We start from the raw sequence: 21,255 nt of genomic DNA on the forward strand, positions 1-21,255 counted from the left end.
CCGTGGATGAAAGCAGCAGCTGCGAGCTAAAAGAGCACAGATATGTTCTGCCAGAAAGGCCTCGTAGATCCGTTATTTCCGTATCGCTGGATGAGGGGAATCATTGAGCAGCGTCCAGTACCTTAACCCCGAGTTCGCGTTCGCTTCGTCCTCATCGCCACTTTGCTTGCCAGAAATACAGGAAATAAGGCCGGTATGGTGCCTAACTCCGAGGAATTGGCGGAAAATAAACGTATTCCCTTTTTATCAGTCAGCACTAGCTGTTAGAGAGAAATACAAAAGCCCATACGCCCGCGATAAACAATACGAACAAATCCGATGTAATAAGGAATAAATTCCACCCCGGAAACATTCGCACGTACAACAATGTCCCCCCGAAAGATCATTGCCGTCGTCGGCGCGACGGGAAACCAGGGGTCATCGGTGGCCAAAACCTTCCTCGCCGCACCTGGCTGGCATGTTCGGTGTCTCACGCGAGACCCGCGCTCCCCCAAGGCTTCTAATCTCGCATCCATGGGTGCTGAGGTGGTGCAGGCAGATCTCGCCGACCCTGCCTCACTCTCCCGTGCTTTCCAAGGGGCACACGCAATCTTCCTCAACACCGACTTCTGGACTCCCTACCTGGCCGCCCTCGGCGCGTCGTCACTCTTCGAGGCGTGGAAGACAGCCAGTGCCGACGCCTTGGACGAAGCCCGCATCCGGGGCTTTGACACAGAGCTACTGCACGGCCGAAACGCAGCCGACGCCGCCGCCGCCGTGCCCACGCTCGAGCGGTTCGTCTACTCGGCCCTGCCGCCCATGAAGGCCGCGTCGGGCGGCAAGTACCCTCACTGTCTGCACTGGGAGGGGAAGGCCGCCGTTGCGGAATACATCCTGGGTTCGGACGCCGAGCCGTTACGGTCCCTCGCGTCCAAGACGTCCCTCATTTATCTCGGCGCCTACAATACCAACGCCTTTCTGCTACCCAAACCCAGTGCCGACAGCCCTGGCGAGTATTCGCTAATGATGCCGTGCGGCCGAGACACGCGCCTGCCCATTGTCGATCCTGCCAGGTCGACGGGCCCGTTTGTCCGCGCACTGGTCGAGCACGAGGAGCCGGGTACGAAGCTGTTCGCCTACGACCGCGCCAGTGACATGACGGTCGGCGAGGCCATGGAGGTCTGGTGCCGCGTCACGGGCAAACAGTCAAAGTTTGTAGGGATGACGGAGGAAGAGATGCATATGCTCACTGGCCTTCCGAACGAGGTTCTAGATGGGCCGTCACATATTGGGGAGTTTGGCTACATGGCGGGTGTCACAGGGTTTATAGAGCCCGGCCAGCTCAAGGTTCCGGTCGAGACATGCAGCTACGAGGAGTTTCTGCGGGAGCGGCCCCTGGAAGAGCTACTGTGATTGTCTTTTGAAGAAGGAAAGATCACTCACCGTGGATCGTTTAAGCGAGGCATGTCCGCACCGCAAGACCTAGTTAGTTGTACTGCTCCAACAGTTTTGGGCTACACGAGAGTAGAGGTTAGCACAACCAAGTTTTGAACAAATAACCCAGCGGGTAAACATTCGGTACCAACAAGAACTAGCCTTGGCGAATTGTTCAGCAGCTCCACGTGACTGTCACGTGACTGCTCGAGCAAATGCCAAATTTTAGAGAATATAACAGGAAGTGCCAGAAATCTCGTCCTTCGTCGTCTGTCGATCTTCTCCTAGCAGCTCATCGCGCGAGGCCTCCTCCTATGGCACGCTCGCCTCAGGGCCCCGCTCCTTGCTGTCCACCTTGTCTCGGCGGCAGAGGCTTCAGGTTCCGAAACCCTAGGTTTAGCCGTCTTTTGGGCCCCTCTCGCAGACCTCGAAGTGCTTACATCCCCCTCCCACATAAACCCCACGGCCACATGGCAGAGGAACACGCAGGGGAAGACAGGACACAGCGAGCCCGCCTCCTCGGAATCCGGCCGGCCGGGTCGAGGGAAGGGAGAAGGCGCAAATTCGACCGCTGGACCATGGACTTCCCACGCTTGGCCCATGGAGGATTCCCGTCGGCCGCTGAAAAGCGTATGTCAACCGGCCGATTTCCCTGTTGCTGTGTGCAATGGCTGCTTCCAAGACCGCCGCGTCCAGGGCCGCCGATACAAGGCGTCGTCTAAGCCGCCTGGTGACGATGCCAAATGGGCTTGTGATGCGACCGTCCACGTGTGCTACACGTGCAGCCTGCCTCGCCGGCGAATCCCAGTCCGTCCTTTTGCCCGACAAGCTGCGCCAGACAAGCCCTTGGCCGTCGCGGCGTGCGTGCGTTGGATCTCTTGCGACCTCCAGGCGAGCATCTTGGCCGGCTTGGCTTGGGAAATGGCGGAGTGGCTCCCACTCTCTAGCACGGCAGGCCAAGGCCCGACGGTGTGCCGACGCCGGCGAATGAGAGCGGCAGCCCGCTCGTATGACGCGCCTGGGCGTTCTCGGCGACCCAGTTCACTGAGCCAGGACCCCTGCTTAACATCTTTTTACCCCGTTTCCCCATTATCGACTGCTGGGACCAGCGTGCCAGTCTCCACCGCAACCCCAACGGTGAGGGCCAACGCCATCGCCTCTCCCCCATCCATCCCCTCCACCCAGCAAGCTGCTGGAGCCGCTCCTCTCCGCCCTGCCCTCCATGATCCATCCACCGCCTACTAACCCCCCAACTGCCGCTACCCGCTGCCTTATTCCGTTGTACGGAATCCATCAGCAAGCCGGCCCGCGCTCCTCGGGCATGCGGCGATTTGTCACTGGTGGGGGTCATGACAGGCAGGCGTCGCGCACATCCGCTGATATCTGCAAACTTATAAAATGCGCTTTAGTGGTAGCCACACCGACGACAGCTAACTGCGCGCTAATCATTGCACTTGGCAGTTCAACAAAAAAACAAAACGACAATGACGGGAGCAGGCCAAAGCAGATGGTTGCAGCCCGTGGGGAACTGGGTTTTCTTCTGCAATCTATGGGTCAATAGTCGTGCACCTGGCCTGCCAACAGCAAGCGCCGCTGACAGCATGGACCCCGAAGCGAAGCACAAGTCGACGTAACACGCCGAGAGTCTGGGCGTGACGCAAGATGACGGTCCACCAACGCCGACGCCCCTCGGTCAAAGGGCAGGATTAATCTTCCAAGAAACAATTACATGGCCCGGGCATTGGCGTTCTCGGCGGCGCGGGGATGCGACGCGGAGCAACCACTTTGGTCCCAACACGCCTTCTAACCTCCAGTGCCTCCCACTCTGCCTGCTGCCATCTGCCTGTCGCCCTGCCTCCGGTTTGATGGCTCAAAAGCTTCCTTCCCCACATGGATGCTGGCCTCCATTTGCCCGGCACCTTTCGGCGGCCCGCCAAGTCGCCACGTCGACCCCTTTTTCGGCACTCGCGATGGCAGATGGCAAATAGGTCTGGCAAAATGGGGCATAATCTGTAACCCGCGAGAACTCGACATGCGACGCCTGGCGACGGTTCGCCTCCGCTGAGCTGCTGGATTAAAACCTTGTGCCCCCCTCGCTTGCCGTCCCAGAGGGCCCGACTTTGCTCCCTCCCAGCCAGCTCTGCAGTCTGCCATACCTTTTTCCATCTTGGTAGCTGGCGCCTAGTCAATCCTTGCTGCGTTGGTTGTGTTTCTTTTCCGGCACTGCGGGCGAGACTTGTTCTCATCTTCCCCTTTGCCCCCCTATTTTGTTCATTCGCCATCCCCTGCCCCCACGCCTTCTCTTCTCCCATAACCTACATACACGCAGAAGCAACCTTTGGCCATGTCAGAAAACAAAGATTTCGGCAGCGGGCTCCCCGGCGGCCACGATGACAAGAAGGATTCGTCACGCGGCGACTCGGACGGGACGTCGCCCGATGTCGAGCGGCTCGAGCAAGCAGGTCCGCCCGGCTATGGCGAGGTTCTTGTCAACAGTGCGAGGGAGAAGCACATTACCAAGAAGCTCGACAAGCGTATTGTGCCCATGGTCATGTGGGTGTACTTGATGAACATGATGGACCGAGGTGAGTCCTGGTTGCCCTGTCCTGCTGCCGTCATCCCATGTCTTGTCGCTGCGGGAATGCTAACGTTTGCCAGTTAATATTGGCAATGCCCGTTTGTTCGGTATGGAGCAGGAGCTTGGGATTACCGGCGCTCAGTTCCAGCTGGCCGTGTCGGTGCTTTTCATCACATACTGCGTAAGTTTACCGCCTACCGCCTTTGGGAGTCCAACGGGGAAGGAGAATTCAGCAGCTAAAAGCTGCCGCTAACGACGAGCCGTATGCTTTACCATAGTTGTTCGAAGCCCCCTCAAACATGATCATCAAAAAGCTGCAGCCCGCATACTACCTGACCGGCCTTACTTTAATCTGGGGTATTATCGCCACCTGCTCCGCCTTTGTCCAGAACTTTGCCGGTCTCATCGCCTGCCGTCTCTTGCTCGGCCTGTTCGAGGCCGGCTTTTTCCCTGGTGTGGTCCTTTACCTGAGCATGTTTTATGGCCGCCGCACACTGGCACTGCGAATCGCCCTCTTTTACGGCACTGCCGCCCTGTCCGGCGCCGCTGGTGGCTTTGTGGCTTATGGCATCAGCTTTATCGACGGCGCCCGAGGCATGCGCGCGTGGCGTTGGATCATTTTGATTAACGCCCTGCCTACCATTGTTACTGCTCTCGTTATCCCCTTCGTCCTTCCAAACAGCCCAGAAACGGCTAGGTTCCTGGACGAAGACGAGAAGCGCGATCTGATACGCATCCATGAGCAGCAGGTCGGCCGCGCCCATAATCTGAGGAATATGATCAAGAGCGATGTCATCGACGGCCTAAAGGACTGGACCACCTACGCCTACTGCTTCGCGCTTTTCCCCCAGCTCGTTATGCTATACAGCTTTGTCGTCTTCCTGCCCACCATCATCCACGCCTTCGGGTCTTGGTCCAACGCCGAAGTCCAAGCCCTGACGATCCCGCCCTACATTTTCGGTGCCATTGTTTACGTCGTCTGCGCGCACCTCAGCGACAAGACCCAGCGTCGCGGCTACTTCGTTATGGGCGCCATTGTGTCGGCCATGGTCGGTTATGGCATGCTGCTGGCAAACGCCGGTGCCGGTGTTAGCTACACTGGCTGCTTCTTTGTCACCGTCGGCATCTTCCTGTCGGCCGGCATTTCGTTTGCTTGGGTGCCCACCAACAACCCCCGCTACGGCAAGCGTGCCATCTCGACAGGCCTGCACCTAACCATCGGAAACTCGTCTGGTGTCGTTTCGCCCTTCCTCTTCACGCCCAACGAGAAGGGCCTTTACACCCCCGGCTACGCCGCCAGCATCGGCCTGCTGTGTGTTTCCCTTATCCTGAACGTCATCCTCCACCTCCACTTCAAGCGCCAAAACAAGCTGCGCGATCAGGGCAAGCAGGACCACCTCGTGGGGGGCAAGACCCAGCTCGAAATCGAGGCCATGGGAGAGAAGAGCCCCCTTTTCCGTTACGCCACGTAAAGGGCTGCCTGGAACGCTGGCCGGGGATGGGACACGTTATACGGCGTTTGTTACCGGCGCGGTAGGCCTCCTTAGCTCAACGATGTGTGGTTTATTTTTCCTAGTTCGCTGGCCTGGCTTGCTTTGTAAAACCGAAGCTTGGCGTCCCGCCGATTCCAACACTGTCGTTACGGGTTCGGTGATGTACTTAGAAAGATAGCGATCAAAAACACATTCTTGTCAGCACTGGCGTGTCCATTTCGCGTTGTGCTCGCCCTTGCGCTTGCCGCATTGCACCTCCTGTTCCCATTCGAAATTCCCATTTCTAGCAATACCTTGCAGGGAATGGACTTGGCATCCGTTTCTTGTTTGGACGTGGGGCAGATCCTCATCATGGCCCCTCACCCCCGCACTCGATGCCTCGACATTATCACGCCCTAGCGTTAGTTGAAGCCAGATTGGAAAAGCTGTTCAAGTATGCGACTAGATCTTAAAAGTGATGGGCCAGATGCGGCAGTCCTCGGTTCCTCAGTTCTGGGCATCCTAAGGCGCCTAACCAATAGCGACAAGCAGGTCGACGAAATCGAGCGTGCTTTGGCTCCTAATGTCCTCGGTCTCCAGCAATGGACCGACCATGCCCAGCGCTACTTCCCAACGCACCCACTCCGGCACCACTTCAACCTCCCTCTGGCTATTGCCTTCTTGCGAGACCCACCAAGGCAGGGCATTCGGCTGTCAAATGACGAGCTGGAGGCTGTTTGGTGCCTCATCCGGACAGTCTTAACCGAAACGACGATCGCTAATAACGTTACCCGCAAGGCCCAAGGAAATTTTGATGTATTCTTGTGGTGTCTCAGGGAAGATGGAAAGATGGTGGAGTCGCTCAAGCTTCAAGTACTGCTCCCTACGCGCGAACGACTAGAAGTGATTCATTCGCTCCCATTTTTTGCCCAAACCTGGGTGTTGTTTGGCGAAGCGATGGAGCGGCATTACCATGTCCAGCCATGTCACAGAAGTGAGGCGACACACACCGTTGACGGGATCGGTTGGAAAAGTATCAGCAGCGACGAGATGGGAGACGTGGACAACGCGACGATCGGACGAGCCGCTCCTCTCGCCTGACGACGCAGCGAACACGAAATACCAAGCAATGTTGGACGCGGTGAAAGCTTGGATCGACTTGCACCCAGATGTGGAACGGAGCAGGATTTGTATATGGCTGGTGCGCATTCCACTCCCAGGCGGCTCCTTTGGCAAAAAAGACCACAATAACGAGGCTAACCAGGGAACCACAGGATTAGGCCTGCATCGACCAAGTGGACGACGAGAAGGCCCAGGGCGTAGCGGCACTGCCCATGTGCATCACGAAGTGCGACGCCATGATCTGCATGACCGACGATACCTACTACGAGCGGGCTTGGTGCTGCGTCGAGGTGCTGGCGATGCGGCGGCTGCAAAAGGCGTACAAGACGCACCAGTGGTGGGAGTATGCGTACGACAAGACGCAAGAGAACAGCGTGCTGCGACCCGGCCGACCTGGCAGGGAGCCGGATGTCGCGGCGGCAAAGATGACGCTCGAGAGCGACCGCCCGAAGCTGGTGTTTCTCGAGCGCCAGGTCAAGCTGATGGACCGGGAGATGGGAGAGTGAGCCAAGGAACGGATCAAAGGACGGAGACGTATGTCGCGCAAAACTGTCATTGCTTTCTAAGCAGGAAGGGTGAAACCGCACAACGATGAGTATTTCCCTAGCGCCGCCGTCGTCTTTGCAAAGTGTACATTTCGGCGGTGGCTGCCCAAGCCCACATCTCGACCCCGTCCTCGTTCGCCTCCTTCAAATCGCAGACAGCTGGTTTTTTTCGTAGCGCGTGCCCTAGGTCGGCCGGAGGCGCCCGAGCGGGGCTGGGGACAGCAGGGATGTGCCTTGGTGGGGGCGGCGGCTCGGCACATCCCGAGGCCTGGCCATTGGCCGACGAACGGAGGCTCCCCGCGACACCAAAGGAGACGCCCGACATGCTGCTTCCCGCAGAATCCGACCTTTCCCTGTACGGCGGCTTCCTCGACATGTCGACAAATGGCGGCGGCCCATCGCTCCCGAGGCTGATTCTTGGGAAGGGGTCCATTGACGCTCTGTCCTGACGGCTGAAGCCGCTTCGACTACCGTCCCGCGCTGGCATGTCCTGCCGAAGCGAGCATGGCGACGCCGTCCTGGGTGGTGAGGGGATGTGGCAGATTGTGATGCGACCGGTTCTCCCGCCGGCCGGAGTCCACGACCGCACCTTGGGGTTTTGCTGCGAGGTCGGCCGTGGCGGCGGACCCATGCTGTAGGATGGGCCACGCATCCCTCCTTTGCTGCCTGCGTGCGCGCGAGTCGCCCGCCTCCCTCGGCCTCCGCCGCTGGTGCCGGTGTCCGGGCTTTCAGGCGTCGGGGCCCAGCGGTTGCAAGGAAGAGTGAGAAGCTGGAGCTCCGCAGGGGCGAGCTGTGTGCGGTGGTTACCGGGAATGTTGTGGGCGCGGCGGACAGGACTGCGGCGGCGTTGATGGTCAGGGGAAGCGGGACGTCGATGGCGAGCACACGGTGGACTAGGAGGGGGACTTGGAGGAAGGATTGGGGGCTGAAGGTACGGCTTTGGTCTGCGATTGGAGCCGCTGGGCGCCATGTTGAGATCATCCTCGCTGTCGACCGCCCCGTGGCTGTAGAGGATCGACCATCGGGGCGCGTAGTCGTCCATAGGCGTGCGGTCGAGAAAGTCGAACGGCCACTTGTGGATGCCCGGACACGCACCCGACAAGTCGAAGTAGTAGGTCATTTGCATCGTGCTGGCTGCTACGGAGGACCCGAGTGTAATGGGTGCTTGCTAGAGGAGCCCAAGGAAAAATCGACTGACGACGGCCTGCTCCATTCCTACCATTTTGTAATGGAGGCGTCGGTACACTCAGGGCTGTACTTTCCGTTTTTCGCAGGCCGGGGCACCCTCGGCACCACCATAGCAAGCCCCAGAGTTTGAACATCGGCATAAGACAGCAGCTATTGCAGCCATGCCACTGCGGCGGCATGCGGAAGACCCCTACTTTTGTTGCTCGAATCCAATCATATTAAATTGCAGCTACTTATCTCCCGGTCCTGTTCGATTCCCCGGCGATCAGCACAACATTCTGTTCCAATAACGCCCCGTACCGTGTCCCCGCAGGCTAAAGAAACGGGACAAACTTGTTGACGGTCATGTAAACTCCCTGCGGTTGAGACCGAAGGCCAACAAAATCCTCAATGTAAATGTATAGGCGGCAGAAAATGTATGTGGCGGAGGCCAAGAAGATGGGGGCTATCCACCGCAACGGCACCTCCATGTCGGGGTCTTGGTCGGGTGAAATGTTCCGCCACTGAACCAGCCAGGCCTCGAACCGAGACATGGACTTTGGCAGTCCTGTCTTTCTATGCACCACGGGCCTCGCCGCGTCGGCGGCTTCGGACATATCCGAATCCTCAGCTCCCCTCCGAGTCAAACTGATCTCCTCGTCGGTAGTGGGAAGGCGAAGCACGTTGTTGCTGTTTGAACCGCTGCCAGTACTAGCTCTTTTGTCCTTGCCTTTGCCTGCCATCTTCCAGAGGGTAAATAGATGAATTGAAAAGTACACCATGCCCAGGAAGGAAAAGACCGAGTGATAAACGGAGCAAACCCGCCACAGGTCGCGCTCTGCGGTTGTTGGGAAATGGAAGTTCCAAGCGACGAGAAGGCAAACGCTAAATGGAGCCTGGATGAAGAAACCAAAAAGGATGAGGATCAAGTCGTCGACGGGGAGAAATATATCGGACGGGAACCGATCCCAAGGAGTGACATTCATTTGTCGGTTGAAGAGGGGAAAGTGAACCCAGTAGGTCAACTCCGAGTAGTATCGCCAGTGCCTTTCCAGATGGAATCCACGCCTGGAAATGAAGTCGAGCGGGGTGCGGTAGTATTTATGCGGCAAGCCTGGGTGTGTCTTGAAGAAAACGCATGCCGTTAGCAGTTGCTTGCTGGAAATAAAAAGGGGTATGCACATACCTCCAGCCGGGCGAAATTCCGGATTGCGCGAATCGTCCTGTTGTCCTTAGTGTCGAGGATGGTAACTTGGCTGATGGAGGGCTTGAAGTACCAGCTGGCGGATGTGGCGATCATGACCACGGCAAAAGACATGGCGGTAAGCTCCAAAGTTGTTATGGGGTAGCCCCTGGTAATCCTCTGGATCTCGGTGACAACGAACCAAAACGCTTGCCAGACGGTAATGATCCTGTCATAATATTAGCGGAGCGCTTTATAGCGCTCAGGCCTGGTGGACACTCACTTGGACAAATTATCAACCTTGCTCCGACTGCCTATTTCCTCCTTTGTCAAGATAGGAAAGTCGAGATGGCCATGCTTGATAAGATAAAATAGCTGCTCGGCATTTATGGGAAATCCCTGGGGGAAATCGGAAGCTCGAAGGTGGAAGCCGCCCATGTCGGCAAAGAAACCATGCGTCAAAGTCCAAGTCGTGCCATGGGAAAGCTCTGGGGCCTCTCGGAACATCTGGAAGTGCAGTACCGGGTTAGGGAGTTTTTTTTTAAAAAAAAGCAACGGTTTTGGAAAAAGGGGCCAAGCACCTTGACACTTTTTTTTGCACTGGCCAGCTGCCCGATAGCAAGGCCAAACAGGAAGTCCGGTCCCAGGAAGCCGATGAGGGCGAGATTAAGTTTGTCGACGAAGTGGTGATACCATTTGTCGTTAGGGGAGGGGGCGTTGGGGTAGGTAGCTATCCACACGCAAAGGAAGATGGTTAAACAGCTCGACCACAAGATGTCGACTGTGCCTCGATCCTTGCTCGAAGCGACCCAGCCGACGACCTTAGCTAAGTCGCCATCATTGACAGTGCCGTTCACAGAGGATCTGGCGAAAAGCAGCGTATGAGCGTATGGTAGCAAGTGCTGAATAGCGGGCATGGTGACGCTTTCACCAACAAGGCAAAAGTGGAAGAGGAGCTCGCGGGCAAGCTATGCTGCCAACGTAACAGCGGGGGCGAATTGAACTAACAAGCATCGCTTGGAGGACGGGGCAGAAGTGAACAGCAGCCCTTTTGTATGTACAACTAGAGCTTTCGAGAAGAAAGTCAGGCCGTTTGTTCGGGCCCCCTCTTCCCGGGTCCCTTGCCAACCAACACGTCGCTCCTACACATAAGGGCGGGGCCAGCCTCACGCATCAGTAACCAGGAGGCCACATGCAGCAGGCCTCCCAGCAGGCTGCCGGCCAGCGCTTCCAAGGTTACATTTAACGTCCGGCAAAAACAGGGTCCTGTTCCGCGGCCACACGATAGGCTTGGATTGGGCGAAGGCTCCGAATTTGGGCTAGCGCTGCGCGGTTAAACGCTAGGCACCAGCCGCCCGGCGCTACTTTTTAACTGATGCCATCCATATGGAAGTTGGTGTTTCCAACAAACACAGTGATTCGGTACAGCCCAGCCCCATGCTGTCTCCTGCCTGCAACTAGCCGCTGTAACTGCAGCAGGTACCCGCCAGCCCAAGCGTCATCTTGGGGTTTCCTTCGTCCCAACCGTATGTACCCACCTCTCCCTTTTCTTCCCCATCCTGTGCTACTTTCACGTACGCGCCCAAAACTCGCGAGCGCCCACATAGTAGACCAAGAATTGCAGGTTTGCAGATAATCCCAATTCCCTGGGACGCATCCGTCCAATGCTAACGGCCCTGGCGACGGCTAGACCCGACGCGTTCTGACTCGTGTGTGAGGTAGGCCCGTGCACCGGCCCACCGACTTCTCCGGGCACGAGCACCCTCCTCCAACAGCACCCAAAACAACCACTGCATGTCAGAACCAACAGCCGCGGGCAAGCCAATCAAGGGCCCTGCGCACAGCATGATCCCCGCTGCTGCATTCGAGCCTGATCCTTCTGTCTGGCAGGATTGTGTGCCATCGACGTGCATGGGGCCGTCGCCAAGCCGGGGGCTTTGGCGCGCCGCAGGGTCCATCCCCAACCAAGTCGTGTCGCCCTTTGGAGCTGGGAACCAATGCAACTTCAAGTACTCGCCAAACAACCTTTGTGTGGCGGAGAGGCGCTTGCTTACTACATGGAAATTGCTCGCGTCTTATGCGAGGCCACGCAGCTGTCCTCGGGTGCTTCTGGCCCTGCGCAGCCGTTGGAGTGCCTTTTGGTTTGATCATGGGCTTCGTCTCGTCCAAGTCTTCCTGTGACAAACCATTCAACGTCTTGGGGGCCACTGTTCCCATTCGTGCTCGCTGGGAATGGCCCATGTCGCTCGCTGCCTGTCTCTATTGCATCGCCTCCCACATTGGGAAAATCCCGTCTCCATGTTCCCCTCCTTGAATGTTGCCTGCAGGGTTCCTAAGCTACCCGTCCACTCCCCGCCTGGCACCCTCCCCTACAACAATCTGTGCAGCGACATGGAATCCCATCACACCCTCGCAATGACAACAATATCCTCCACCATTCCCAAGAACCGCTGCCTGTACTCCGGCGGGTCGGCAGTGATGCTCATGGGGCCTTTGTGCGCGAGCTTGTTGAATAGCTTGACGAGCGACGTCATGGCCCGCGCCTGGAACTTGTGTCGCGCCCAGAAAAAGTCCAGCACCACGACCCGGTAAGTCCACCGCCCCTCTACGTCCAGAATCCCGGTCCTCCAAGAGTTCGCGTCTGATGAAACCACGGGCACGCCCCCTAGCGCTCCGCCGGCCCTCGATATTAAGCCCGAATCGCTAGCCGCATCGTTCGTATCGTCGTCGTCGCCGCCTTGCCAGGAGGGGTGATTGGGCCCCGGGTACCGTACCAGGAAAAGGGAGTAGTCAATGGCGTTGTGGTCTGCCAGCAGCTGCGTGTCGTTACCCAGCGTTTCGAGGAGCTGCTGCCTCTGCTGCTCCGTGACCTTGATCTTATCTGGGAACTCGTCGATGAGCTTGTCCTTGACGCTTTGAGGCGCCAGCCTGCCCCCGGCTAGGTCGCGCTCGGGGAAGAAGTAGTCGTTTGGCTTGAGGTCGTACGACTCCCAGTACTCGCCTGCACCGCTTGTTGCCCCTTGTCCGTAAAGCAGGTTTTCCATAATGATGTGGTGCGTTGGCGCGAGTCCCAAGATGCCGCCGAGCGTGGGCAGTGGCGTGAAGACCATGTCGGTGATGCGCACCAGCAGGCTGTGTGGCAGGTGACGCATGTGGGAGATGTATGGGTCGAGGAGCTCGTGCGTGAAGAAGGTGTGCTCGAATCGGCGCGGTAGCGACTTGATCATGAACTTTGCGTTGCTTGTCGTAAAAAAGGTCGAGCCACTGTAGCCGAGGTCGCCGACGGGCTTCAGGCAGGCGCGCGCTGTTACTTTGCCTCTGCTGCTCGTTCGGCTGTCGTCATCGTGGGTTGTTTGGCGAAAAGAGCTATGGTACTCGTCCTCGTCAAGCTTCCAGGCGTTGAAGCGCAGATCGCGAAAGTTGGCTGCCCGATACCGTGCTAGAAATAGCTTGAAGAAGGAAAAGAAGGCGAGAATGCATCGGTACAGCGCTTGCTTTCGCTCGCCTTCGTCTTCCTCGCTGGGATCCGAAATAGCGGCGAGGATGGAGTCCGAAATGAGCCACGATCGAATCTTCATTTTTAAAACTGAGGCTGGGCGTGCTAATTAAAGCTGGTGTTTGCTTTCGACGAGGAATGGGGACGAGCTGAAGCGTTCTCGCTAAGTGGGAAGCGCGGCCTTTGGAGGCTTGTACGAGTTAATGACGTCAGCCCCACGCGCTGTCACATGGCAAGCGTGTTACTGCATCACGTTTGGTATTCTTGGGGGGTTAAAAGCACGGCACCACCCGGCTTGTTTCGCGAGGACGAGATAATGGATTTCGCGCGGGCGCACTACGAGAATCGTAACCAGGCTGCGCGCTGGGACGACCGCCAAATCCGCAACGCGTTCCAAATCGCCGTACCGCTGGCTTACAACGATAACCAGGAGTACCTTAACCGCTACCGCCGCCACCGTGGCCGCTACAGTTCCGGGCTTACTAAAAGCGGCAGCGGGGACTGGAACGACCACACGGGTAAAGGCAGCGACGGGCAAAGCAGCGATAGGAAGAAAGGCGGCGTGGCTTCAACTGCGAAAACGATGGGTTCGTACCGTCGGCAAAACTAAATGGTGCCCGCCGCAACGCGGCGGGTGGGCATTTAACCCGCAACTAAGCGGGAAGTTAATTAAAAGTGGTATTTGCACCTTTAACAACCACTTTTTTAAAAGGACTTAAATTGCAAATTAACTTTACGCGCGCGCAAAACGTTATAATAAATTATTGCGGGTATATTCCAAGTTATATACAAGTACTAATTAAATTTTTATAGCTTAAAAAGCAAAAAACACGGCGCCGTGTTACAACTAACGGACATAACCAATAAGAGGATAGGTGGGTAAGGTCCGTCGGACAGGTAAAGCGGTGTTACGGGCTGGAGGCTCGTATAGTAGCTCCGGCTATGCCGGAGCCACGCCGCCACAACCGGGCAGCGATTTCGTAAAAATTCTAGCTACACTTACAACGCTACATCGTAGCGCCCCAGCAGCGACTTACCGGGGAACTGGGTTTTTTTTCGCGAAAAGGGATTTAGCCAAAAGCCTTTTTTTTTTTTACCTTTTGTAACAATATAAATTCCTTTTGGCTGCATTTAAACGTAAATTGTTAGCGTAAACCTTTTATATATATATATATATTTTTTAAATAACCGCACCGAAGCTTACGCGGGTTCGTTACGATATCGCGAGATTTAATCGGTATTTAATAACCGATTTTTTCCTAATTCCAGCTTTTTTAATACTAACGCTAGCTAGCGCAAATTTAAAAGCAATTATTTAGCAAATAACCGCATTAAAAAAATAATTAATTATTAAAAAGTACAAATTAATAATTGCATTAAAAAATTATTTACCAAATTCGAGCATTTTTATATATTTATTTAACAAAACCGCAAAACCTTGGTAAATACGTTTGCTGTTGGTAAGAGTTTGGTACTCCTGTTAACAACTCGGAAATCTCCTGTAGAGGGTGAACAAAGATCTTTATGATTTGGGGAAAAGTCCTATTATTGTGCACAGGGAGGAAGGAATTTATCTGCCAAAAGAAGGGCACAGGATTGCCCGTTATATGCGCAGGGACAATCACCTAAAAGGGTGGTTCCCTGCTCTGCCTAAGGCAGATAGAGTTGGCCCGTGCGGGATCCAGAGGATCCCAGAGCCTCCTGTAACAACCTCCCTTTCCGGATCGCACGCGCAAAGGAGTGCTGTTCCAACATTTGCTTTAAATAATAAAGCGTTCGTTAAACCCAACCCGTAAGTACGGATAAACGCAATGCCCGTTAGCAACGCAAAAAAAAGCGGGCTTAAAGCTTTACTTTAATTATAACCGTTTAAAAAGGATTGCGGTTTATTTGCAATTTGGTTGGTTATTATGCGTTATAAAATTACGATTAACGCGCAAAAAATCGGAAATTAAAAAGCCCGTTGGGCGGGAATTTTTACGTTGTTTAATACTAAAATTTAATTCCGGGTACGCGCATTTGCAAACCGTAACGGTAAGGACGGGGCGTTTAAACCCAATGCATTTATAAAATACTTTTACCATATTTACGAAAATTTAAAGCGCGCCAAATTTGTTAAACAAAAATTTCGAAACTTTTGTTAAGGTTTAATTCCATTTGCAAAATATTACTTTAAATTTAAAACCTTAATGTAAAACGCGAAAACGGATTGGCCCGACGCCGTTTGCATTTTTTATTTCGAAAGTATTTTAAACCAATAATTAATTAGCTTTTCAATTAAGCGAAAATTGCTAATAATTTATTACGAATGGGTTAAACGCGTTTTAGCGTTAACCGTTAAAAAGGAAAAATACGTTTTGCATTTTTACTATATCGCATTGTTACAACCGCGCAATAACCTTTTAGCTTAAGCTTTATACAATTTAACGCCCCCGCAACAATACACCAATAACGGGAACGTTTAAATGTTCGGGGTTAACGCGGCGAACGTGCAACGAAAAAGCCTTAAACCCAACGCGGTTAAGGCTAAGTAAATATTAAAAAAAATCGGATAAACTTATTTATGTTTTTCGGCTTAAATTTAGGTTTTGAAAGCCAGTGCCGTTCCAATACAGAAAAAACGCTAAGCTTAATTCGGGTTTTTGTTGCTTTCGCTTTTCCTTTTTTAAATGCTGCGCTTTATTATTTTAAGGTTTTTATCGCTTTCCTTTTGCTTAATTAAAATAATTGCTTTTCTGCATTTAAGTTTTTGTTGCTTTTTACTTTAATAAATTATAATTATAATTAATAAGTAATGCAATGTTACAAGGGGATCAATGACCGGCTTGGAGAGTGCTCAATGTATTGATAATTTCTCAAGGCCTTTAGGAGATGCTTAAGGAAGCAGAATCTCCCAGGAGCTCCTTGAGCGAAAGGCCTCTTTTATATAGGCCGTTTGAGAGACAGAGAGAGAGAGAGGGGTATGACCGGGTACGTGTCCCGGCGAGGGGAGCTACCCTTCTCGACCGGGCGCGTAGTACATGCAAGGTCCTTGTAATTCGTCCTGTTGGCCGTCCTAACGGCCCTTAATCGGCACCGGCTCAATCCCCGTGTAACACAATCCTCCCTTTCCTAAGGGCACGACCCGGGCCCTAAACGCGGGGGTCGTAGGGTTTCCGCGGGTGTTTCCGGTGGAAGTCCCTAACTTTCTCTTTGGCTGCTTTTCCTTTAAAGTTTTCCTAGGGCTTTTACGTTATTTTCGTTTTTTTGTCGAAGCCCAACCATTTAACAAGGTATTGTACGGCTTTTTCCTTTTGGCGTAAATTCCTAACCTCCTCGACTTTAAATACGTCCAGCAAAGGGGGTGCGTCCCGTAGGATTTGGTCCGGGTTAGGCTGGCCTTAAACCCTTGCGCGGTAAGGCTCGATAAGGGAGGCATGGAAGGTTGGGTGGATTTTCCATATAAGGGGTAGCGCGAATCGTATAGCTAAAAAGGAAATGATTTGGGTAATTTGGAAAGGGCCGAGGAATTTGGAGTCGAATTTTTTGATAGGGCAACGGGTTTTAATGTTTTTAGCGTTAAGCATAACGTATTAACCTTTTGTAAAGACAAGCAAGGCTTGTCGTTTTTTGTTTGCCCATTTTTTTATTCGTTCCCGGGCGGCGTCGAAATATTGCTTGGCCTCGTTATGGATTCCGTACATCCAGTGCGCATAAAATTTGCTGGCCGGGCAAGGTTTAGTGCGTCCTGGCTTCGGGGGGTTGTGCGCAGCTAGCTCGAACCCGTAATTAGCAAAAAAAGGGGACACGAAGGTACTTGCTAAAGAGGTATTGTTGTAAGCGAATTTAGCTATGGGCAATAAATTTACCCAATTGGACATTTTGTAATTAATAAAGGACCGTAAATAAGCTTTAAGGCTTTGGTTAAACCTTTCCGTTTGTCCATCCGTTTGGGGATGGAAAGCAGTGCTTATCCGAGGTTTAATGCTTACGAAATTAAAGAAGTCCTGCTACAAATGCGCGGTAAATCGTAAATTTCGATTTAAAATAATATTTAGTGGTACCCCGTAAAGTTTCCAGTATTCCCGGGCGAAAATGCGGATTAGGTCGTCCGTCTTTTTGTGTCCCTTTTTTAGGGGGATAAAGTAACCCATTTTGGTAAACGGATTTACCATAACCCAAATGGAGTCGCAGCTTTGGCTGTCCGGGAAGTCCGTAATAAAGTTTATGGCTACGGTATTCCATGGTCGGTAATGCAATTCCATAGGCTGGAATAGCCCGAATGGTGCATGCTTGGGTACTTTATTGCGTTGGCATTCCAAGCAACTTTTTACGTAATTTCGAACGTCCCCCTCAATCCCTGGCCACCAAAAGTGGCGGGTAATTAGCTTAAAGGTTTTGTCCATTCCTATATGCCCGGCAACCTTGGTATCGTGCTCGGATTTTAGGATTTTGCGCTTAAGTTCTAGCTATGTTAGGATTTATAATCGGTAGCGATGGTACAAAAGCCCATTATTAATTTCCTTCCTTTTATAAAGGGCCTTTAAATGTTTTTGGTATTTGGTATCGGAAAAAGCGATTTGCCTAATTTTGTTTGTAAATGCGGGGTTCCATTGCATAATTGGGATGTTACAAAGTTTTGCCGACGAAAGGAAAAAAGAGGGTGCTTGTAAGGTGGGATTAAAGTGTTTGTCTTGCAAAATCGTTGTAATCGGCTAATTTTTATTCCCCCTTTTTTTAGGCCTGTATTGCTTTAATTTGGAAAGTATATCGGCCTTTTCGTTTTGTTTGCCTGGGCGGTACGTAATTAAAAACCAGTAGCTAAAAAGCTATTGTGCCCATTTCGCCTGTTTTCGGTTAAAAACCTTGGCCGTAGTAAAGTAAGCGAGGTTTTGGTGGTTCGTAAAAACTTTAATCCGATGCTATGCTCCTTTAAAATAATGCTTTTATTGGCCGAAACTATCCACAATCGCGAATAACTTTTTATCGTAAATTTCGTAATTAATTTTAGCCAAGGTCATTTTGCGGGAGTAAAAAGCTACCGGGTAGAGTTTCCCGTCGATCGGGTTTCGTTAAAATAATACGGCAACCAGGGCAAAGTTAAATGCGTTAATTTTAATAATCGTTGGTAAAATGGGGTCGAAATGCCGCAGGATAAGGGGCGAAGTAAATGCTTGTTTGAAAGTGTCGAAAGCGGTTTGCATTTCCGTGGTTTAGGTTTAGTCCTTTTTTAAAAGGGCGTTGGCTATCGTTAAGGGTTTAACAATTTTGGAAAACCCTGCGATAAACCGTTGGTAAAAATTGGCAAAGCCAACCATTAATTGGCATTCCCGTAGCTGTCGGGGGGCCTCCCAATTAAGGATGGCTTCGACCTTGTCCTGTAACATTCGGATCCTTTTTTAGCTAATAATGTAGCCCAAAAACTTAACCTTTTGGGCTCCCCAAACGCATTTGCAAAGGGCGATAGCGAAATTGTAATGGGTTAAACGTTTTAATACTTCCTTAACGAGGTCGTCGTGCTCCTCCTTTGTTTTTGCGTAAATAAAAAGGTCGTTAAGGTAAATTAAAAGGCCGGCGTTAATAAGGTCCATAAATATGTGGTTTATTATTTTTTAAAAGGTCGCTAATGCGTTAATAAAACCCATAAGCATAATTGCGAATTCGAACAGGCCGTATTTGCATCGGAACGCTATTTTCCATTCGTGTTCCGGCTTTATGCGAATTAGGTAAAAGCTAATTTTAAGGTCGATTTTGGTTATCCATTTAGCGTTGCGAAGCCGGTTTTGCAGCTCCGTAATTAACGGAATTGGGCATTGTTTCGAAATAATCTTGGAATTAACGTTTCGGTAATTAATTATTAATCGCAAAAAATCCTTGGGGTCCTTTTTTTCGGCAAACATAAAAAGTGCGCCGACCGCGCTTTTGCCCTTATACAACCGGCCTACTTTTAAGTTCTTTGTAAGCCATGGTTTTAGCACGCCAAATTTTTGCTCGTTAAGGTTATAAATAGGTTTTTAATTAAGGGTTGCTTTTTTTTTAAATGAATTTTATGGTTTTAAGGCTAATGGTTGGGTAAACGCATTGCTGCTTTTAGTAACATAATAAAAAGGAATTTGCGGAACTTTTCGGAAATACCGTCGAATTTATTAGCTATACTGTCCATTGTAGGAGCTATTTTCGTTATTTTTTTAACCAAAGCGATTGTGGCGGGGTCGGTATTGGAAATGTTTGCCGGGTTTTGTAAATCGGAAACCCCGCGAAATTTGGGTTTGCAACAAAACCTGCATTTGTCGGTATCGAAGCGAATGTCGTTATGGTTTCGTTTAAAGATTTCGGTTGGGTAATGCCGTATTATCCATTGGACGGGAAAAAGTACGTTACAATCCGGGTCCAAATCCGACACGTTAAAATCCACGCAAAACCGGTGGTTATAGTGTCGCAGGGTAATTCGGGGAATATAATGTATTAAAAAATCCTTTTTGTGCTTTGTAAAGTTGGACATAACCCGCGGGATAATGCGTTTGGCAACGTATGGCTGTAATTCTGCGGCTAATTGGGTGGAAATAAGGTAACCGTTATCGCTGCCGCAATTTAAAAAAACCCTAACTATTCTTTTTTCCTAGCTTTTAATGCGTAAGGCCATGTTAATTATAGGTTTTGTAATTACCCGGGACGAGCCTGTAAATCGCGCTTGTAGGAAGGCATAAATGGCGGTTTGGGTAACGTTATTTATTTCCCATTGTCCTTTGGATGGTATTATCGAAACCTTTAACCCTTAACAATTGGAGTTTGTATTAATTTTTTCGAAAAAACGGTTGTAAATGGGCTTAAGATCGTATATAGCGAAGCCAACAATTCTAACTTTTTTGGCGGGCTTTTTTTGGTTTTCCTTTTTCGTGTCCGGAAGCTTAATCGCGGGCCTTTTGCTTCCGGCCGCGGTTTTCGCTGGTGCCGGAAAAAGGTCCTTCCTTTCGGTATCTTTTTTAGCGAAACAATTTCGGGTATGGTAATTATTTTTACCGCAGCGCCAGCAATTAATGCCTTTTTTTTTCCTAGCATCGATATTTTTTTGGTTAATGCCATTAAAAGCGGCCCTGGTTATGGACCAAATGTTGTCCTTGCAGGCTTAAGCAAGAGTTGGATTTTTGTTTGCTGCGGTGCGGGAATTTAAGGATTGGCCGTAAGGGGCTTTGGAGCTTTTGTCGCGGGGACGGCCCGCGTTCGAGCGCTTCGAGGTCGAAGCGGGCTCGTTTTTTCCCTTTTCTTTAAGTTTTCGGTCCTCCGTTTAAAACTTTTGGAAAGTGCTTTTATCGGCCATTATAAGCTTATAAATAACGCCGGCTTGTTAAAATAATTCCAGGAACTTTTTGTCCACGTCGGGGATGTATCCTTTATTGGCAAAAACGAAGCGGTTTATTTCCTTTGGGAGCTTTTTTTTAACGAAATCCTTAAAACGCGTTTCGGTAAGCTTAACGGTAGCGTTAAGTTAAATTAGCTCCATAAAAAACCCGGTAATGTTATCCTTGTACTCGAGGGCGTTTAGCTTTATAAAGTTTATTCGTTCTTTATTAAGGTCCCGGAATTGCTTGGCCAGAAAGCCCGAATAAGCGTTCCAAGTATCGGGTAAGCCATATGCTTCCAGCATCCTGGCTTTTCCTACGTAAACCTTTAAAGCTACCCTTTTAAAGTAAAAACCAACCCAGGAGATTTTGTGGTCGTCGTTAGTAAATGTTTGGGGAACGGCGTTTATGTAAGCCCGGACCATGTACCACCAATCCTTAAAATCCGTCTTTTTGCCATCGAAAGTAAGCGGGGCTTTAAATAAAACGGGGTTTACCATAAAAATGGCGCTATGCCGCCGGGAAGGGTCCCTCCCCGCGGGTAATGAATTGGTTCGGGGGCGACGCGGTGGTCCTGGGGGCTGCCGTAGCCCGTCCCCGTTTAAGTCCGAAAAGGAAAGATTATCGCCCGGTAAAGCCGGTGGTCGATAAAAGGATATTCCTTTCGGGGGAACTCCGCTGGTTATCCCTAATATTTGGAAGTGCGAGCTTTCCCTAGCTTGCCGGTGCATCGCTGCCATAAGGCCCGCAGGGTCCTCACGCATCGCTTATCGGTGCATGGAATTGGTTTGTTTTAAAGCAAAGGGAGCAAGGCTCGGGGCTATATTGGCCCTTGTTATGGTGGGGTCGGATCGGAAGGCGGAGAATTTGGAATAAGCCGTTTTTGCAAAGGAAATAAGTACTGGGGGCATGGCTGGAATGGCTTGGCGAAACGCTTATTGGAAGGCTACTCGGGACAGG

At 51.7% G+C, this 21,255-nt stretch overlaps 11 protein-coding genes across 11 annotated transcripts; 8 read left to right on the forward strand and 3 right to left on the reverse strand.

The window, feature by feature from the left end:
* The first annotated feature begins 327 nt into the window (after positions 1-327).
* GGTG_07373 (hypothetical protein) lies at positions 328-1,584 on the forward strand. Its single transcript, XM_009225197.1, has one exon. It carries the CDS (start codon positions 367-369, stop codon positions 1,390-1,392), a length of 1,026 nt encoding a protein of 341 aa, XP_009223461.1. The 5' UTR covers positions 328-366; the 3' UTR covers positions 1,393-1,584.
* A 299-nt stretch (positions 1,585-1,883) lies between these two features.
* Positions 1,884-2,677, forward strand: GGTG_07374 (hypothetical protein; the record flags this gene model as incomplete). Its single annotated transcript, XM_009225198.1, has 2 exons — positions 1,884-2,043; positions 2,096-2,677. 2 exons carry the CDS (start codon positions 1,884-1,886, stop codon positions 2,656-2,658), a joined length of 723 nt encoding a protein of 240 aa, XP_009223462.1. The 3' UTR covers positions 2,659-2,677.
* A 1,080-nt stretch (positions 2,678-3,757) lies between these two features.
* On the forward strand, positions 3,758-5,463 carry GGTG_07375 (hypothetical protein; the record flags this gene model as incomplete). The annotated part of the gene is made up of 3 exons (XM_009225199.1): positions 3,758-3,998; positions 4,072-4,172; positions 4,270-5,463. The coding sequence occupies 3 exons, from the start codon at positions 3,758-3,760 to the stop codon at positions 5,461-5,463; spliced, it is 1,536 nt and encodes a 511-aa protein (XP_009223463.1).
* Positions 5,464-5,884: 421 nt separating this feature from the next.
* Positions 5,885-7,246, forward strand: GGTG_07376 (hypothetical protein). The gene is made up of 2 exons (XM_009225200.1): positions 5,885-6,664; positions 6,744-7,246. The coding sequence occupies exon 1, from the start codon at positions 5,920-5,922 to the stop codon at positions 6,562-6,564; it is 645 nt and encodes a 214-aa protein (XP_009223464.1). The 5' UTR covers positions 5,885-5,919; the 3' UTR covers positions 6,565-6,664; positions 6,744-7,246.
* On the reverse strand, positions 7,129-8,256 carry GGTG_07377 (hypothetical protein; the record flags this gene model as incomplete). The annotated part of the gene is made up of 1 exon (XM_009225201.1): positions 7,129-8,256. One exon carries the CDS (start codon positions 8,254-8,256, stop codon positions 7,189-7,191), a length of 1,068 nt encoding a protein of 355 aa, XP_009223465.1. The 3' UTR covers positions 7,129-7,188.
* Positions 8,257-8,521: 265 nt separating this feature from the next.
* On the reverse strand, positions 8,522-10,564 carry GGTG_07378 (hypothetical protein). Its single transcript, XM_009225202.1, has 4 exons — positions 10,062-10,564; positions 9,764-9,987; positions 9,484-9,709; positions 8,522-9,421 (listed from the first exon to the last, which is right to left on the reverse strand). Exons 1-4 carry the CDS (start codon positions 10,395-10,397, stop codon positions 8,633-8,635), a joined length of 1,575 nt encoding a protein of 524 aa, XP_009223466.1. The 5' UTR covers positions 10,398-10,564; the 3' UTR covers positions 8,522-8,632.
* A 706-nt stretch (positions 10,565-11,270) lies between these two features.
* Positions 11,271-11,827, forward strand: GGTG_07379 (hypothetical protein). Its single transcript, XM_009225203.1, has one exon. The coding sequence runs from the start codon at positions 11,275-11,277 to the stop codon at positions 11,659-11,661; it is 387 nt and encodes a 128-aa protein (XP_009223467.1). The 5' UTR covers positions 11,271-11,274; the 3' UTR covers positions 11,662-11,827.
* GGTG_07380 (hypothetical protein) lies at positions 11,393-13,117 on the reverse strand. The gene has a single exon (XM_009225204.1). The coding sequence runs from the start codon at positions 13,056-13,058 to the stop codon at positions 11,883-11,885; it is 1,176 nt and encodes a 391-aa protein (XP_009223468.1). The 5' UTR covers positions 13,059-13,117; the 3' UTR covers positions 11,393-11,882.
* Positions 13,118-13,205: 88 nt separating this feature from the next.
* On the forward strand, positions 13,206-13,586 carry GGTG_07381 (hypothetical protein; the record flags this gene model as incomplete). Its single annotated transcript, XM_009225205.1, has 1 exon — positions 13,206-13,586. One exon carries the CDS (start codon positions 13,206-13,208, stop codon positions 13,584-13,586), a length of 381 nt encoding a protein of 126 aa, XP_009223469.1.
* Positions 13,587-17,581: 3,995 nt separating this feature from the next.
* Positions 17,582-18,172, forward strand: GGTG_07382 (hypothetical protein; the record flags this gene model as incomplete). Its single annotated transcript, XM_009225206.1, has 3 exons — positions 17,582-17,624; positions 17,697-17,754; positions 18,049-18,172. 3 exons carry the CDS (start codon positions 17,582-17,584, stop codon positions 18,170-18,172), a joined length of 225 nt encoding a protein of 74 aa, XP_009223470.1.
* Positions 18,173-19,736: 1,564 nt separating this feature from the next.
* GGTG_07383 (hypothetical protein) lies at positions 19,737-20,126 on the forward strand (the record flags this gene model as incomplete). Its single annotated transcript, XM_009225207.1, has 1 exon — positions 19,737-20,126. A coding segment is annotated over one exon (390 nt), but the record flags the coding sequence as incomplete, so codon positions are not given.
* Between the last annotated feature and the right edge of the window lie 1,129 nt (positions 20,127-21,255).

The sequence above is a fragment of the Gaeumannomyces tritici genome (genome assembly GCF_000145635.1).
Source record: "Gaeumannomyces tritici R3-111a-1 unplaced genomic scaffold supercont2.3, whole genome shotgun sequence".
NCBI classification, from domain to species: domain Eukaryota; kingdom Fungi; phylum Ascomycota; class Sordariomycetes; order Magnaporthales; family Magnaporthaceae; genus Gaeumannomyces; species Gaeumannomyces tritici.